This window comes from Sorex fumeus, unplaced genomic scaffold, assembly GCF_029834395.1.
Source record: "Sorex fumeus unplaced genomic scaffold, SorFum_2.1 ptg000122l, whole genome shotgun sequence".
NCBI lineage: Eukaryota > Metazoa > Chordata > Mammalia > Eulipotyphla > Soricidae > Sorex > Sorex fumeus.
Genome location: NW_026606179.1, coordinates 35769746 through 35789157, shown reverse-complemented (window position 1 = coordinate 35789157; position 19412 = coordinate 35769746). Strand labels below are relative to the sequence as shown.

Genomic DNA, 19412 nt, shown 5'->3' with positions numbered 1-19412 from the left:
TTTCTTCAACAGAAAAACTGAAATAATATTCCTTAATAAATCCATTTGACTTTCCACTGATTCCATTGTTTTTTTACTTGATTGGAGTTCTGTAATTTATAATACTGTCAATGATGGTTTCCCATGTAGAAAATTCTAATACCACACCCATCACCAATGTACACACCTCTCTTCCCCAAAGACCTAAATACATCCTCCTTTTCAAAATCTGCCCCCACCTGCCCCCAACTCACTGGCTGGCCTTGGTTTGATTCCTATCACCACATGAAGCCTTTGCGCTGCCTCTGCGGCCCTTTGTTGCTACCTTGCTGTGTATCTTGCTAAGTCTCATATATGAGGGGGATCATTCCTTATCTATCCCTGTCCCTCTAACTTCACTCTGTGTGATATTCTCCAGTTCCATCCATGTGTCAACAAACTGCATGATTTTCTTCCACTCTGTTAAGCATGAAGCCTGCCATATTTTTTATTTTCTCCTAAGCCACTCAGAGGGTCACTCCTGACAATGCTAGGGGGACCAGGTAGTAATGGGGAAAGAAGTCAGGGGTCCTGCCTGCAAAGCATGCAATTCAAACCCTTTGAGTTATCTCCCTGGACGCAAATACACAGGCATTAATGGCATCCTTGCTGTTCCAGGTTTCTAAATTCCTTCTTGGATATTTATTTAAGAAACATAAAATTGTCAAAAAAAAAAAAGTAACTTCTAAAGTTGTCATGTAAAACTTAAAATTTATATTACTTAAAGTTTCTTTTTCCATATGTATTCTTTTTTTCTTCCTGTGCTCAAGGCTTATTCCTGGCTCTCTGCTAGGAATCATTCCTGGAATTGTTCAGGATAATATGGAGGGTTATGGATTTAATTCAGACTGAATGCATGCAAGGCAAGAACCCTACCTATTCTCTCTCCAGCCTCTCTATAAATACTTTTTTTTTTTTTTTGCTTTTTGGGTCACACCCAGCAATGCTCAGGGGGGGTGCTTCAGGGATCATATGGGATGCTGGTGAGTGAACTCGAGTCAGCCGCATGCAAAGAAAATGCCCTACCCTCTATACTATCACTAGGGCCCTAAATATTCTTAAAGAGAGCTCAACTCCTAATTATAAGTCTGTTGGGTATGTATGACAATAGAACATTTTTTTTTCTTTTTGGGTCACACCCAGCAATGCACAGGGGTTATTCCTGGCTCTGCACTCAGGAATTGCTCCTGGCAGTGCTCAGGGGACCATATGGGATGCTGGGAATCGAACGGGGTCGCTGTGTGCAAGGCAAACGCCCTACCCACTGTGCTATAGCTCCAGTCCCAACAATGGAACTTTTGAAAGCACGTATGTTCTCTAATTCTTAGTACATATTGCGCATGACCTAAGCAACTCCCAAGAATAAACATAATGAAGAAAGGTGGGCTGCCCAATAATCTTGGCAAACTTACCTTTAAAGTTAGGGTTCACAAGTTCTTTACGATTAGAACACTGAAGAGCATTTCCATAAACCAAGTCCAAAGCACAAAGCAGAAGATGGTAAGAATTAACCAAATCATCACTAATCATGGGAAAATTGCCTACAGGATTAAAACAGTTGTAGAATTAAATTTTATCAATGTGACAATTTTTTTCTCTTTAATAAAATGACATTTTATAACACCATATAATGAAAAGCTGATACAAAAGCTACATAAAGTATTTTGGCAAATTTACATTTTGAAATATCACTCTTACAGTTTAATAATTTGTAATATGTTTCTAGAAGTTTAGTGAAAGTAAAATTCTTACTAAAATGCAATTTTTCACTCAATATTCATTAAAAACATAAAATGCATTTAAGCTAATTAAAATTTTACCACTGTTACTTTTCTCCCTAAAAATTCTGACCATAAACTATTTCATAAATTATATCACAATACAGAAAATTTCTGAACCAGAGAAATGGTTCAGGGGTTAAGGTGCTCGCCTTTCATGTGACTGACCTTCAGTTTGACCACAAGCATCATGTATAGTTCCCTGAACACTGCCAGGAGTGGGACAAGTGCCCAGTCCCTAAGAACCTCTGGGGTGTGACCCAAAACTAGAAACAAAAACAAGCTGTAAGAAAATATTTTACTTAAAAAATCGTACAGCAGGTAGGGCGTTTGCCTTGCACGCGGCTGACCCAGGTTTGATCCCCAGCATCCTATATGATCCCCCAGCACTGCCAGGAGTAAATCCTGAATGAAGAGCCAGAAGTAACCCTGAGCATCGCTGGGTGTGACCAAAAAAGCAAAAAAATATATATACATATATAGCAGTGGAGGTTGGAGAGCTAGTACAGTGGTAGTACAACATGGTAGGACACTTGCCTTGCATGTGGCCACCCCTGGTTCTGGGTCCCCTGAGCACCACCAGGAATAATCTCCGAGTGCAGAGGCAGGAATAAATCCTTAGCACAGGCAGATGTGGGCACCCCTCCCCCCCAAAAAATAATAAATAATAAAAATAAATAAAAAAATAAAAAATTTTAAAAAATAAGCAAAAATACTTGAGATAATAAAAACTGCAAAAATGAGTCATGTAATTATTTTTTCATATTTTTTAAAATACCAGAACCTATAGTCAGACTCCTATACCAGCTTTTAAAATACCTTTTAACATATTAATATAAGCTCATACAAATTAATGGAACAGGGCCATAATTAAAGATACTTAAGTTGTAGAGTTAATATCTGGGGATAACTGCTGATGCTTTATAACAAAGAAATAGGAAGCCAAGACCTTAAAATTGCTAAAATACACCATTTATGCAGTGCTGGTTTAAGTCTAACATTAAAAACAATTTTTAAAGGTGGCTAAGAAGTTTTATTAGTGTCAGTAATGAAGACACCTTTCTAGGCATCTTCAAGTATGCTTTTTTCATATGCTTCCTATTATCTTAATAGGAAGCATATTCTTATAGCAAGATGAATTCAATTTTTTTTTCTATCTTTATTTATTTTGGTTTTTAGGCCACACAAGGCAATGGTCAGGGATTACTCCTGGCTCTGCACTCAGGAATCACTCCTGATGGTGCTCTGGGAACCATATGGAATACTGTGGCTTGAACCTGGGTTGGTGGCTTACAAAGTAAGTACCCTATCTACTGTATTCTCTCTCTAGCCCCCAAGATGATTTCATAATAAATAACATACTTTTCAAAATAAATAACATACTTTTGAAGATCTATGTCAAAACCTCAACATTTTCCCATATAATTCCTCCTCAAATATATAAACACACACAATTTGTTTCAAGATTTTTCTACTTTGAAAAACTTTCCCTCCCCTTTCTACCAAAAAAAGTTACCACTTAACCCAGTGCATCAGCACTATTTTGGTACAGTTGTAAACACTAAAGAATAATTTTCTATATTCAGAAAGGCAAATGTTATCAGGTTAAACTGCATCAACAATGTGAAGCTAACTTGCTTGATTCCACTGTAGAGCAGTTTAATATTCAAACATACTGTGCTTTATGGGGCCAAAGCTATAGCTATAGCACAGCAGGTAGGGTGCTTGCCTTGCATGCGGCTGACCTGGGTTCAATCCCTGGAACCCTATATGGTTCCTTGAGCCCGCCAAAAGTGATCCCTGAGCATAGATCCAGGAGTAAACCCAAGGCACTGCCAGGTATGGTCCAAATCCTCATCCCACACCCCACCCCCCAAAGAAAAGAAGAAAAAACTATTGTGCTTCAAAAGTGAAACTGGAAGTGTCACCCACCAGTTTCAAGCTACAAAGTCCATCGTACTTGAAAAGTTTAAACTTGTCATTGATGTATACTTGCCAAAGAAGCAAAAAACAGTACTGTAATTTAAAAAGAATTAAAATAATCTAAAATGCCTCTAAGGATCAGAATCTAATTAAAACTCTAGACGGTCCCAATCGATATACTTTATATTTTCAAACTCTGACCTCAGAAATAGACTTTGTGGAGCCATTTTATCTTTCTGTAAACAAATGTAATGTACTTAACCTCCAGATTCTGTTAATTTATTAGGAAGGAGGTCTGCTATCGCATATAAGACAGAAATTGCAAATGAGTCTTTGGAGCTTTGCATTTTATTGAACTATATCTTAAAGGCAAAGCATATTACACTATCAATAGAGGTACGCTATATAACAAACACAAATAATACTTTCTTTTCTCTGAATTTCCATGTAGAACCTCTTTTACAAATAAATAGAGGACAAAAACAATAAAAATATTTCATTAAATGCAGATGACAGGTAGGTTATGTGAGGTAAGTAAAAATCAAGAAAATTAAATGTTTCCAAAAACATTTAATAAAGCATATTTACCCAAACAAGATACAAAAAGTAATCTAGAGGTTGGTGAGATAGCTAAAGGCTAAGGTGCATGTTCTGAAAGTGAGAACCCCAGTTTCATTCCCTGGAACCACATGTTCTCTCCAAAAGCACTGTCAGAAGCAAATCCCTAGCATGTCACCCAAAAACAAAATAATCTAAACTGCTTCTTAGGGTGAGCATTTCAACTCAACTAAATAACATGTTTTGTGAAAAATACAGTTCAATAAAGACAAAAACAGAACTCTGTTTTTAGTTCATGATTCTGAAGAACAAATAAAAGATATAACCTGTTTTTATGAATAGGAATTTCCATTAGTAAGAAATCTAGACATTCTGAAAGAATTCAAAATACTCTTATGAAAAAGCAGTACTTTAAGAAGTATTTTGGATGGGGCTGGAGCGATAGCACTGCGGGTAGGGCGTTTGCCTTGCACGCAGCCAACATGGCTGACACAGGTTCGATTCCCAGCATCCCATTTGGTCCCCCGAGCACCGCCAGGAGCAATTCCTGAGTGCATGAGCCAAGAGTAACCCCTGAGCATCGCCGGGTGTGACCCAAAAAGCAAAAAAAAAAAAAAAAAAGTATTTTGGGAGGATATGGATTAATATAAAAGACATTGCTTGCAAGCATGAGATCTACATTCAATGCCTAGCATAACAAATGTGAAAAACCTAAAATGTATTTGGAATTACATCCTTTGAGAAACTTTGAGCAACTTTTTCCTGATACATTCATTAGTATCTGAATATTCAAACTGATATCTAAATATTATTCTTTTCTTACCTTTTGCGTATATAAAAAGCACCCAACAAAAATGGAAAACTTCAGTTACTGTACAGGGTTGCCGCCTTTGGAGGGAGAAAAAAAAGAATCATGAGATAATAGAAAAATCAGAAAAAAAAGCAACAGAAATTGTAGTGTAATCGTATAAATTCAAAACCCACATTAAGAGGGAGTGATAACAGATCCAGCTTCACATGGAAAAGAAGTGCTGCTTTAACCAAATATTGGTAGGAAATAGCTGAGAAAAAGTTCATCTCAGAAAACTAATTCTGAAGAACAATAAAAGCCTGTCAAGGTCAACGTAGCTAAGGCAGAAAACGAAATGACGGAAGTTATTTTAATAACACCAGCAAGTCCTAATGCAATTGTAAGGTATGTGCTCTGCTGCTGAGCCAATCCCAGTCCCCAGGGATAATACTGCTTCAAGACCCATGTTGACAGTCAGGAATTTCCACGTTTTCTCCCCTCTATCATAACTGATGACCTATAAATGGTCCTTTCCTAAAGACACTGCAGATTACATCAAACCACAAGAAGTCTTTTAATATGTTAATTATAATCTTCTATTTCCAAGAGTAACCTGCCAAGTTTGTCTTCTATAAGGAGTTTCAGACTCAAGTTTAGCCTTTCTACCAAAACCTCCGCTAAAGTTTATTTTTATTCATTTACTTTTAGTTAAGAGTTTATAACTGGAAGTGCTCATGGCTTACTCCTGTCTCTGTGCTCAGGGATATTTCTGGAGATGCTCGGGGAACTGGATGTGATGCCAGGGATGTGGACCCAGGGATGGTCAAGTGCAAGGCATGTGCCCTACCAGCTGTACTATCTCTCCAGCCCTGCTGATGTTTAGATGAGACACTGCATTAACCACATTCCAAAGCCCCATTCTAACAGGGTACTCTAAGGAAAGTCTCACGCAGCTGGGGATTGCTTTCAACGCTGTCATTAGGTACACTAGATTTCCAGTCTCTTCATCTGCCAAAAGATTTTTCTATGCGGTATAATAATAATGTATTTTATTCCACAAGTTTATGGTACAGTTTAAATGTGAATGGACTGCTTTAAACGCATCCTCCTTACCCTAGGCACAGCACAAACTACCTACTTTTGATGTCTATCAACTTACACAAACACACAAACTTCAGAACCATAGAACAATACAATTTCTTCTTGCTCTGCTATTTCTGTATCTTCATTCTTTATCCTCTGCATCAGAAGCCCTATCTAGGGCCAGAAATGTGGTTCATCACTTGAGCACTTGTGCTGCACGATACTCAGTTACTAGCACAACAATATCCCCAAGTACAAACGCAGGAGTAGCCCCCTGGGCATCACAGGGTCTGCAGATGTGGCCCCAAAATGAAACCAAAATGAAAGGATTCTATTAATAGCTTCAAATCAACTTATTAAAATCCTACCCATCTTTCAAGACCTATTTCTACTTAATCCATGTAATCTTCTTACCTTACTGTCTCAGCATGGTTCATTTTTTTCTCTCAGGAATCCTGTATCTGGGGTTCAGAGCAACAGTATGGCACATAGGGCATTTGCCTTGCATGTGGCCAACCCAGACTCGATCCCTGGCATCGTATATGATTCTACAAGCATTGCCAGGAGTAACTTCTGAGTCCAGAGCCAAAAGCAAGCCCTATGTATTGTCAGGTATACCCCCAAACAAACTGTAGCACTGTCCTCCTGTTGTTCTTTGATTTGCTCGAGCAGGCACCAGTAACATCCCCATTGTAAGACTTGTTGCTACTGTTTTTGGCATATAGAATGCGCCACGGGTAGCTTGCCAGGCTCTGCCATGTGGGCGGGATACTCTCGGTAGCTTGCCGGGCTCTCTGAGAGAACAGAGGAATCAAACCCAGGTCAGCCGCGTGAAAGGCAAACACCCTACCTGCTGTGCTATCGCTCCAGCCAAACTGAAAATAACATACTAAATAATTCAAAGTCCTGCTTAAGAAAAGTGTTATTGGGTGAGAGGGACACTACTGGAAATAAGCGTCCCCCTCAGCTCTTGGTATGCAAGGCTGACCTCCTTTGAATCACCTGTACCATATAAGGTCCTATGAAGACCACCAGGGGTCACTCATGAGCAGGGAGCTAGGAATAGTCTGAGCACAACCAGGTATGCCTCCCAAGACCATTCATTCAGCCACCCCAAACAAACAAGTCAAAAAAATTCCTTTGGGTGGGAGAGATAGTACAGCAGGTAAGATGCCTGCCTTGCACATGCCTGATCTAATTTCAAGCCCTGCCAGGAGCTCTGATCCCTGTACTCAGGAGTAAGTCTGAGCACCACTAGGTATGCCCCCCACAATAAAGAAATCTTGTATTTCTATTACCTTTTACACTGACATGACTTCTATAATATGCTGCACTGAACAAAGTAGAATCTTTTTTTTTTTTTTTTTTTTTGCTTTTTAGGTCACACCTGGTGATGCTCAGGGGTTACTACTGGTTCATGCACTCAGGAATTACTCCTGGCGGTGCTCGGGGGACCATATGGGATGCTGGGAACAGAACCTGGGTCGGCCATGTTGGCTGCGTGCAAGGCAAACGCCCTACCCGCTGTGCTATCGCTCCAGCCCCACAAAGTAGAATCTTTGTTTTAGCTACCTTTCTCCAACTATACTGTAAACTCAAAAAGATTATGGCTTTTAAAAAAAATTATGGCAAAAAAATGCTTATGACCTGCATAGTATCTAATAAAGTACTTTAAATTAATAAGTACATTGAGAGACAGAGGGGGGAGAGAGAGAGAGAGAGAGAGAGAGAGGTATGCGACAAAGAGGCAAGCTAGGACAGGGGGTCAGTTGGAAGGGCTTGGGAGGGAAATTGGGGACACTGGTGCTGAGAAATTACACTGGTGAGGGATGGGTGTTGGAACATTGCATGACTGAAACCCAATTTTGAGCAGCTTTGTAGTGCTCTAAAAATCAATTAACACTCAATGACATTTTAAAGACCAACGACTATATCCCTACATAAGATCTAATAATGTACTTTATATGGTAAGTGTTAATAACACCTGGTGACAATCTTTTGAAAACTCCTGCAGTATAAATGTGGTGAGGAACCCGGGTTGTTCTGCAGTCGGAATAACTAAGCTCCACACTGACTATATGATCTCAGTCAAATTATTATAAATGCTTTTATTATAAAAGCATTTAATAATTACCTCTGAGAAATAATAATAAGAATTACCTCTCAGAGGTTTATTTTCTAATACTTGCTCCAGCAGTATCAATCTTATAAGGGTGTCAAAGGTATTAATTGAAGGAATATAGGTTTAATTCTTAAAAGAATCCCCGCCCCAGTTTTTAAAAAATGCCAACAGAGGCTGGGAAATAGCTCGGAGGGTTGGACACATGCTTCACATTCAGAAACCTTGGGTTTGACCCACCCAGCACTTCGTGGTTTCAAGCACTGCCAAGAGCAAACCTTGAGCACCCCACTGAAAGCAGCCCGAGTATCACCAGGTGTAACCTCAAAACAAAAACAAAACCTCAATCCATGTTTATTATTACAGTAAAAATTACTATTAACATTATTAGTCAGAAGGTACTAACAGTATATACAGTGAAAGAAATAAAGTTTTAAAAGATATTTTGAAAGATTTTTAGTTAGCTTGCATAATCTAATGAGTATCAAAGCAAGCACAGTCTAAACTCACGCCAAAGAGAAGACATACTAGACTAGGAAGATAGCTCAAAGAACTTCAGAGCATGCTTTGCATGTAGTTCAAGCTTGCGCATCACACCAAGAGTGGCCCCTGAGCACCACTGGGTGTGACCTAAATATTGTTTTAAGAAGATACTACACGCCTTCTCCAGATGGAACTCCCGTGACCATGAGTCTCTACAAACATAGCCCAGGCATGCGGGAACCAGTACATTTATTCCAAACTGCAACGGGGCCAGCCCGGCTCCCAGGCAACCTCTGATCCCAGAAGTCACGCCCACAACCCGCCCCCCCAGTGCCATCTTTACAGCACACAGCAACAAAGAACACCACTGGAGGGCACCACAGCTCCCGGAGAATGCTTCAGGTCCCAAATAGAGCTGATCTCACCGGGAGGTCCCAGATGGGGTAGGTGCCACATCCTGCCTCCTCCAGATGGAACCCCGGTGACCATGAGTCTCCACAAGCATAGCTCAGGCATGCAGGAACCAGGACATTTTTCATCTCCTTATGTATACAAAGTGATCAATGGAAAGTTAATCATCCAACGTTTCTCCCTGAAAATCAGACTTAACTCTTTTGCAAACCACAACACTCAAAAGGAGAGAGAAAACAGGGGAATGCCCTGCCACAGAGGCAGGGTGGGGTGGGGGAGGCTGGGGGTGGGAGGGATACTGGGACCCATGGTGGTGGGAAATGGGCACTGGTGGAGGGATGGGTATTCAAAATAATTTAGAAAAAAAGATACTACAACATAATCTTTCTGAAAATAATCGCAACAGCCCTGCTCTGACTCAGGAAAACACTTCTATTCAAACATTATATTTAGAAACAGGTATTCACCAAAACTGAAAGCAAACTAAAACAGGTGTATACAAAAATGTACAATATATTTAATTAAAAAATTTTTTTTTCAGTCCTGGGGATCTAATCCAGGGCCTCAAATTTAAGAGGCATATGGTCTACTAGTGAGCCAAATCCCTGGCTCACATTTTTTGTTTGAGGGGGCTGGAGGGAAGGGCGGGAGTTGTGGAGGTTTGGGCCCATATGGTGCTCAGGGTTTACTCCTGGCTGTGTGCACGGGGATCATTTCATTTCTGGTGGTGCTAAGGGTTGAACTGGGGTACTCTCTTAACCCCTGTACCATCTCTCCAACCCTGCTAGCTCTATTTTTAATACAGGAGTACTGCTGTTTATCCAGTCACTGATTAAGCTGACTGGAGCAGGTGTGAACTACACATTACTTTTTTAAAATTTTTTTAATGGAGTATCTATGAGATAGACCATTACAAAGCTGTTCATAATTGGGTTTCAGTCATACAATGATCCAGGACCCATCCCTCCATGAGTGTACATTTCCCACCACCAATATCCCGTTTCCCTCCCACCAATCCCCAACACCCCACCCCCCACCCACACCCTCCCTCAACGGGAAGTCCTTTCCTTCTTCCTCTCTCCTTTTCCTTTTGTGCATTATGGTACCCAATACAGGTATTAGGAGGGCATCATGTTTATTCAGGACATTCAGTATTTTTATCGGGATGGTAAGGCTGGAGTTAGCTCTATTTTTTTAAGGACAAATTTTCATCTGTACCTCATGAAAAAATCTTCATGATAAAAGCTTGAATTTCTATCTTATGATTACTCTTATCTATTACAAAAGATGGAAAAGACTAATCAGGTGTTTTTACAGACTTTACAGACATAGCAGAAAGCACAACCTCATAGGCGGTTTAGTTGACCTTCTCTCCTTACAATCCAGTTACATGTGGCTGACCTGGTTTCCATCCCTGGCACTGTATATTATCCCCTGACCACTGCCAGGTATGGTCCAAAATCAAACAAAAAAATAAAAGTAGTATAATCATCTCAGGGAGGTGTTTTTACTATGCAGTGTGACCTAAAAGATAAATAATAAAGGGCCACAGAGATAGTACAGTGGGTAGTATATGCCTTGAATGCAACTGACCAGGGTTCCATCACCACATCTCATATAGTCCTTACTCTGTCAGGAGTAAGCCCTGAGCACTGCCAGGTGTGCTACCCCTTCACCCCGCAAAAAAAAGAAAAATTATTAGTCAGAAGGTACTAACAGTATATACAGTGAAAGAAATTAAGTTTTAAAAGATATTTTGAAAGATTTTTAATTAGCTTATATAATCTAATGAGTATCAAAGCAAACACAGTCTAAACTCACACCAAAGAGAAGACATACTGGACTAGGGAGATAGCTCAAAGAACTTCAGAGCATGCTTTGCATGTTCAAGCTTGCGCACCACACCAAAAGTGGCCCCTGAACACCACTAGGTGTGGCCTAAACGGTTAGGGAATCCTCCTGGCTCTGCACTCAGGAATGACTCTTGGCACTGTTCAGAGGATCATATGATATGCCCAGAATTGAACCAGGGTCTACTGTGTGCAAGGCAAATGCCCAACTCACTGTACTGTCTCTCCAGAGCTCCCTTTAATGATACATTTTAGGCTCTGTTGAGTTTCCCTCCCCTGTCCCCTCCGAGGAGCGCCGTGAAGACAACCTGGTGTGGGGTCGGGAGACTCTGCATCAGTTTATATAACTTTTTTTTTTTTTGCAGTTTTTTGTTGTTTTTTTTTTCTTTTTTTGTAGGAGTACTGCTATTTATTCAGCCACTGATTAGCTGATTGAATTGTGCATGAACTCCACCTTACTTTTTTTTTCTTTTTCCATTTTTTATAATTTTATTTATTGAATCACCATGAGAGCAGTTACAAAGCTTTTGGGTCTAAGTCTCAGTCATACAATGAAACACCCGTACCTTCACCAGTGCCCATTCTCCACCACCAAAAATCCCAGTATACCCCATCCCACACCCTCCCCCTGCCTGTGGGGCAGATGATTTCTACATTACTCTCTCTCTACTTTGATCACATTCACTATTTTGACACCAGACCCACCATTATTTAAGATTTTACCCCAACACTCAGATCTGCTGAAAAGGCAACAATAGACAATTTGTGTTCTACTGCTGGTTATGAATAACATATGATGTCGTGTGGCTGCAGTAGGGCCATGTGGTTTTGAAATTCTGAAATTTTAACACTTAAATCTGGAGGGATTTCTGCACAAAGCCACTGGGTTTAGAGATCTGCTCCTGAGTCTCTGGGATCATGGCCGTTGAGCACCTTGATGAGGAGCCAAAGAGGCCATTCGTGGGCGATGACTTGGGGTCTCATTGGGGTGGGGAAGACAGGCCCGGCTCCACCTCCCCCCCATCCCGTGAGACCCAACAAGTTTCGTCACTGCGGGCCCAAGCCTGACTGTCCAATGGCCTCTGGAGGATGACAGCCACCAAGTCGCCACGAGGGAGCAGGCTGGGGGACAGCACCCATTCCCCCCTGGGGTGGCCCGGTGACAGTAACCTACTGCGGGGTCCGGACACATTTCTGACAAAAGCCGCTGGGTTTCGAGATTTGTTTCTGAGTCTCTGGGATCAAGGCCGTTGAGCAGCTTGATGAGGAGCCAGAGAGGCCGTTTGCGGGCGAAGACTTGGGGTCTCGTTAGGGTGGGGAGGACAGGCCCGGCTCCACCCCCCCCCCCCATCCCGTGAGACCCAACAAGTTTCGTCACTGCGGGCCCAAGCCTGACTGTCCAATGGCCTCTGGAGGATGACAGCCACCAAGTCGCCAAGAGGGAGCAGGCGGAGGGACAGCACCCATTCCCCCCTGGGGTGGCCTGGCGACAATAACCTACTGCGGGGTCCGGACACATTTCTGACAAAAGCCGCTGGGTTTCGAGATCTGTTTCTGAGTCTCTGGGATCAAGGCCGTTGAGCAGCTTGATGAGGAAGTTTATATAACTTTTTCCTTTTTATTTAAGCAACAGAAAATGGCCCATCTTAGAGATTTTATTAATTAGCCACCTTGGGTTAGATTTTGACTACTTGATTTTTTGTTATTGAATTGGCTTGTTCTGTTGTTTATTAAAATTGTGTTTTTTTTTTTAATTTATTGAATCACTGTGAGATACAAAGTCTACTGTTTATTTATTTTTGGTTTGGGGCCACACCTGTTTCGCTCAAGGCTTACTTCTGAGTTTGTGCCCAGGTATCAACCCTGACAGGCTCAGGGGACCGTAATGGGTGCTGGGGATCGAACCTGGGTCAGCTGTACACCTGACAAGCACCCTACCTGCTGTATTATATCTCTAGCAGCGAGTTCTGTATTTTTATGTATATTATAATATATAGCTACTATTTCTATTATTTTTCAATCCCAACATCCCATATGGTCCTCAAGCACCACAAGGAGTAATTCCTGAGTACAGAACCAGGAATAACCCTTGAGTATCACTGGGTATAGCCCAAAAACCAAAAGATAAATAAAATTTAAAAATAACCTGAGGGACAAACAGAGGGATTAAGACTATACCAAAAGGTAGGGGAAAAAAAGACTATACCAAAAGGGGCAAGAAAGACAGTACAGCGGGTAGGGCTTTCGCGGCCGACCCGGTTCGATCCCCGGCATCCCATATGGTCCCCCAAGCACCACCAGGAGGAATTCCTGAGGGTAGAGCCAGGAGTAACCCCTGTGCATTGCTGGGTGTGACCCCAAAAGAAAAACAAAAAAAAGACTATACCAAAGGGGAAACAGCATATACTTTGCATGTAAAAAGACCCAAGTTTGACCTCAGGCACCACAAAACTGTAACACAAACTGCAACATCAACAATTACAGAAACATACCTTTGTTTTCTTCCTCTTTGTTGACGAGGCTGTTCTTCTTGGGGATACTTAAAAATGTCCTGAAAAATTGGCTCATACTTCTTAAAAATGACAGCAGAAACAGTGAAGTTTCTTTCTAATCTCTCAGTACGCTCTCTAAAATGTGTGGGTAGATCTGCCATGTCTTCCCATTTCTTCATTTTGTTAAAAAATTCAATTAAGCTGTTATTGAAAAAATTTTAAATGAGATGTGCATCATTAACACCAGGGTAAAGTACACAAACATACTTCAAACTAAATTCATTAAACTAAACAGCAGTAAGAAATTGAAACTTGTGCTGCACAGTAGCTTAATCTCTTACAGATTGAGTCATTTCTCCTACTTTCCTACTCAACTCTTTAGAGGCTATAGTCTGAGGATTTTTTTTTTTTAAATCATGAAACAAAGTGCTGGGGAGAAAGCCTGAGTAGAAGAGCACAAGCTTAGGTGTGAGGTTCTGCGTTCAATCCTCAGCACCACACACACCCCTGAGCAAACCAAGTATAGTCCTGGTAGCTGCAACCCCTGCACTGGCGACAGAAGCACTGATACATCAGATTCAGACCACCAGGCAATCGTAAGAGCATTTCTTTTTCTTTTTTGCTTTTTTGCATTTTGGGTCACACCCAGCGATGCAAAGGGGTTACTCCTGGCTCATGCACTCAGGAATTACTCCTGGCGGTGCTCAGGGGACCATATGGGATGCTGGGAATTGAACCCGGGTCGGCCACATGCAAGGCAAATGCCCTACCCACTGTACTATTGCTCCAGCCCCATATAAGCATTTCTGAGAGCAACCCCTAGGCGCTGGGAATAGAACCTATGAAACATTATGAAATACATAAATATTAAGAACAATTGAACCAACACTCATGTTCCTTACTGTCAAATTGAACTAATATTAGCATATTGAACAAATTTTGCCAGACTGCAGAGTAACTGTCCATTTTTCATCTGCCCTCCTCTCCTTCCCCACTCCCCACTCTTCTTCCTCAAAGATAACCACCGTTCTAAACTTAGTCTGACTCCTTCCTCCTTGTTGGTTTCTTAAAATACTTATTAAAACCACCAATACTATACAATGAATCATAAACTTAATAGAAAACTATTCATACTACCTAACATTTTAAACTACAAATTTTTTTACCAAATAAGTAAAACATAATATATACTAAGTTAGATATAGTTAAAAAAAAAAAAAAACCTTGACACAACGTCTAAATTATTCATTCCATAGATAAAGATGCTCAGAAAATTATTAAAGCACCCTTAGGGTCACTATGATGTCTGCGGTTCTATGTTACAGTGACACTCTACTTTTAAACTCTAACATAGTTACCTCTGTTCTGAACAACGAAGGATTCTAGTTAAAGATACATAGTTTCCTTCAACTGTCCCTTTGCTTACAGTTGGAACAGATTTTCTGCAAGCCACATACAAGGCACATGCTAACCAATGAAGATCATTTCCCTGTAAAAAAAAGAAAATTAATGGTTAGGTAATGAGCTATAATATATTATATATTCAATATTATCTATTCAATTCAATTATATATCCAGTATCAATATACACTGAAATATATGCATAAATATTTCAATACAAACTTCTTAATTTTTCTTATATTTTTGAGAATTTTTTTTAACGTAGGAGTATTGCTATTCAGCTATTAATTAAGCTGATTGAATTGGGCATGAACTCCACCTTATTTTTTTTTAAATTTTTTTAATTGGATATCTGTGAGATAGACAAAGATGCTCATAATTGGGTTTCAGTCATACAATGATCCAGCACCCATCCCTCTACCAGTGTACATTTCTCACCACCAATGTTCCCCCGTCCTCCCGCCCCATACCAACCCCAACCCCCTACCCCCTACCCCCTACCCCCAGCCTCCCTTTATGGGAGGCATTTTCCCTCTCTCTCTCTCTCTCTCTCTCTCTCTCTCTCTCTCTCTCTCTCTCTCCCTCCCTCCCCCCCCCCTCTCCTTTTCCTTTTCTGCATTATGGGAGAAACTTTTTTTTTGTAATTTTTAACTGAATCACAGATACAGTTACAAAGTTGTTCACATTTCAGTCATACAATGTTACAACACCACTCCCTTCACCAGTGAACATTTCCTGCCACCAATATCCCCAGTTCCCCTCCTACCCCCAAGTCCACAGCCTGCCTCTATAGCAGATGTTTTTCTTCTTTCAGAAACTATTTTCAAAGATGACCCTAGGCTACCACCTGATCTTTCTTTTTCTGAGTGGCCACATCCAGTGCTGCTCAGGCACTACTTCCAGTTCAGTGCTCAGGGGTCTGTGCTGGTGGTGCTGGGAAACAAATCCCAGTCTGCTGCATGCAAAGCATGGGCACCAGCCCTCTGAGCTCTCTCCCCCAGCACGTGACCTTTTAATGTGACAATGTAACACTGACATTCTTATACCTGAAGGTAGAAGTCCTTGTTCCCTCACTTCGAATGGGGTAAGAGTCTGAGATTCCTCACACTGCTTGACTCTCAACCAATCGCACAAGTGAAAATGATGCTTATGTGGGCTGGAGTGATAGTGTAACAGGTAGGGTGTTTGCTTTGCGGTCAACCCAGGTTGGTCCTCTGGCACCTCATATGGTCCCCTGAGGCCACCAGGAGTGGTATCTGAGTACAGAGTCAGGCGTAAGCCCTGAGTACCACGGGTGTGGCCAAAAAAAAACAAAAACAAAAAAAATATGCTAAGTAACTTGAAAGATTATGCAAGAAATACACATTCTACCTGGCTCTTCCAGGACATACGCCCTCGGAGTCCCAAGATGAAAACATAATACTTGAGGGCAATTATGCACAAAAAATCATTTTCTTATCTGAGGAATGTGCACCTTGAGATTCAAGCGTTAAACAAGAAGAAAATACAAGAAGATAAAAAAACTGAAGATAACACTCTATAGTATTCTGTATTACTATGTGAGCTTTATTTTACATCATACACTAACATGAAATATGCCACAGTATCTTACAACACTCATGACCACAAGCTCCACATGGGTAGGGATTTTCTTATGTTCACTGTTTGTTTTCTTATATTTTCTTATGTTCACTGCTTTATCTCTAGAACTAAGAACGGTGTCTGGCTGAGAAAGAGTATCTATAATTTTTTTTTGATATTCATTCATTAGGTAATCTGAGCTTAGAATCTGAGACTGATATAGTAAAAGTATTGAGCAATCAAGCATGTTTTAAAAATAACTTAGTAAGGACTGGAGAGCTAGAATATCAGGTAGAGCAGTTGCCTTGCACTTGGTTGACCCTGGAACCAAATAGCGTCCCCCGAGCCCCACCAGGAATGATGCCTGAGCACAGAGCCAGGAGTAGGCCCAAAGCAGCTGCGAGTGTGGTCCAAGAACTAAATAAAAACTTGCTAAAGCCAACAATAATTTATCAGCCATCTATAATTCATCACCTGCTCACATCATTCCGCCTATAAGGACTTTATACTGGACCTCCTATTTTTTAACCCCTATGAACTGAAACACCTCAACCATACACCTCAACTGATAATGCTTTTCTAATTGACAGGATTATCCGAAGGTAAAAAAGTAAGAGATCATGGGGGAGGAGGGGGTCCTTTTGCCCATCACACCCACACAGCAATAAAAAAGGTCATCCTCTTTGGCTGATCACAGAAATCACCCAGAGATAAACAAGAACGTGCCTGTTCAGCCAGATCACCTAAGTAGCGACAGTGTTTTCTCTGTAAACTCTAAAGCAATTGTCCGTAAGTGCTTAAGGGCCAGGACACAACACTTTTTTTTTTTTTTTTTTACCTTTCAGCACACCTCTGCAAGGCAGCAAAGACACCTATTTCCAGCTGACGTCTCACAAGAGAGTGAATTCTGGAGGTGGCAGATGGCCCAAAAGCCACCTGGGGACGTCGAGGTTCTGAGAGCCACAGTATTACTCCCCTCTCCCCGACCCCTGCTCCCCCACCCCCACGCGCAGCGCCAGCTTGCTCCGGCCGGGGGGCCCCCGCAGAGCTCCGGGATTACCCCCCTCCGCACACGCCGGCCCGCGCGCGGCCCGTAAACACGCACACTTCCGCGTCGCTCCCCATTGGCCCGCCGGGAGGGGCGGTGCCTGCCGCGCGGAGCCTCATTGGCCAGCAAGGCCGTCTTCCTCCTCGCCCCGTCGGGGCAAAAAGAAAGGAGCACGGCGCGCGGGCGAGCCTCGCAGCCAGTGTGGGGGTCCGGGGTGCCGGGATGGAGCAGGTCCCCGGGGCGCCCGCGGGCCCTACAGTGGGGGGGGGGGGGGCTCGGTTTTTATTTTTCTAGTGCCCGATAGGTGCGTGTGGCACCGGGGCGGGGAAGAGAGGGGTTTGCCTTTGCAGCCAGGTTTGCTCCGCGGGCCCCAAAGCGGCGTCTTTGTTGACAAGTCCCGACACCAACGCGGGTCCCGCACGGGCTCCCGGGGACGCGCCGTCCGCTCGGGGACGTGGTCCTGGGCTCGGAGAGCGAAAGGTCCGTCCGGGGGTGGGAGGGAGGCTGCACGCCGGCCCGCCCCCTACCCCCAATCACCACCACCGCCTTCCCCACCCCGTGTCCTCGCTCCTCCACCGCGGGATCGTGACCAAGGCACCTGCTCCGGGGACGACCGGGCTCGGGAGGCCGGCGAGCGCCCCCGCCACCCCGGGCGCTGTCCACTAGACGCCCGGGCTGAGTCGAGCCGGACGCCCACCCAACCCCCGCTGCCCCCCACACCCCCAGCCTCGCCACACGCACCTCCAGCGTGTAGCTCTCGCTCATGGCGCGGTAGCTGTCCCAGGCCTCGGCCCGCGCCGTCTCGTCCATGTTGAGGCGACTGCAGAGCTCGTCGAAGCGCTGCAGGATCTGAGGCGCCGGCGGCGAGCGGGGCGGCTGCCCGGCGTCCTCCTCCGCCTCGCCGCCGCCGCCGCCGCCGTCGTCCTCGTCCTCCTCCTCCTCCTCCGAGGCGGCGGCCACCGGCGGCGGCGGCGGCGGCGGCGGTGGCGGCGGTGGCGACTGGTCGCCTCCCGACGGCATCGCGGAGCCCTGCCTGGCCAGCGGGTTCTCAGGTGAACTGCGGGAGCCGGCCCGCAGCCATTCAAACCGCGGAGCGCCCGCCCGTCCGCCGCCCGCACGGCGACTGCGCCGTCGCTACCCAGCGCTCGCTCGCTGGCCTTCCGCCCCTCGCGGCCACCGTAGCTCCGCGCTGCGCCTGCCGGGAAATGTAGTCCCGGGCGGAGGCCCACGGGAGTCAAAAGTCATTCGGAATCCTTGCCTCGCGCCGGTTCTGGCGGCTGACATCAAAGGGACAATGCAGTGCATTGTCTGTATCTTGGCCCTCTGCCTCAGGACTGGGCGGATGAGAAGGCATCAAAGATGCATTAACGATTGAAGAATTAATGTCAAAAAAAAAATTTAATCTAAAGGAAGCTTAAAAAAAAAAGTTAATAGTGCGGACCTAGGGGCTGGAGTGATAGTACAGCGGGTAGAGCGTTTGCCTTGCACGCGGCCGACCCGGGTTCGATTCCCAGCATCCCATATGGTCCCCTGAGCACCACCAGGAGAGATTCCTGAGTGCAGAGCCAGGAGTAACCCCTGTGCATCACCAGGTGTGACCCAAAAAGCAAAAAAAAAAATAGTGCGGACCTAAATTCAAATTTCACCGTGGTTCCTAATTGCTAGTTGTTTCGTGAACCTATTGCTTTTTTTTTTTTTTAAAGAACAATTCTCCACCTTGAAAAGGGGGCACATTCTTCTGTTCTCAGCCACGTACTCGGCATAACTTTCTATTTTGCTTTCTCTTGGAATGGAATCACTTTCTAGTCCTCTTCGACTTAGAAATGGGTAGAGTATGAATTTTTTTTTTTATGCTGCAGGAGCCGTCAGGCATTGGT

General features: G+C 43.4%; 1 protein-coding gene across 3 annotated transcripts in view; it reads right to left on the bottom strand.

The window, feature by feature from the left end:
* RBL2 (RB transcriptional corepressor like 2) overlaps window positions 1-18683 on the bottom strand; it is a 53645-nt gene extending 34962 nt beyond the window's left edge. For all 3 annotated transcript variants that reach the window (XM_056135822.1, XM_056135823.1, XM_056135824.1), the window contains exons 1-5: window positions 18277-18683; window positions 14864-14994; window positions 13506-13706; window positions 5101-5165; window positions 1431-1559 (exon numbers count right to left, since the gene is read on the bottom strand). In XM_056135822.1, coding sequence (XP_055991797.1) covers window positions 1431-1559; window positions 5101-5165; window positions 13506-13706; window positions 14864-14994; window positions 18277-18555 — 805 coding nt within the window. In that variant the 5' untranslated portion in view covers window positions 18556-18683. The remainder of the gene's footprint in view (window positions 1-1430; window positions 1560-5100; window positions 5166-13505; window positions 13707-14863; window positions 14995-18276) is intronic.
* Between the last annotated feature and the right edge of the window lie 729 nt (window positions 18684-19412).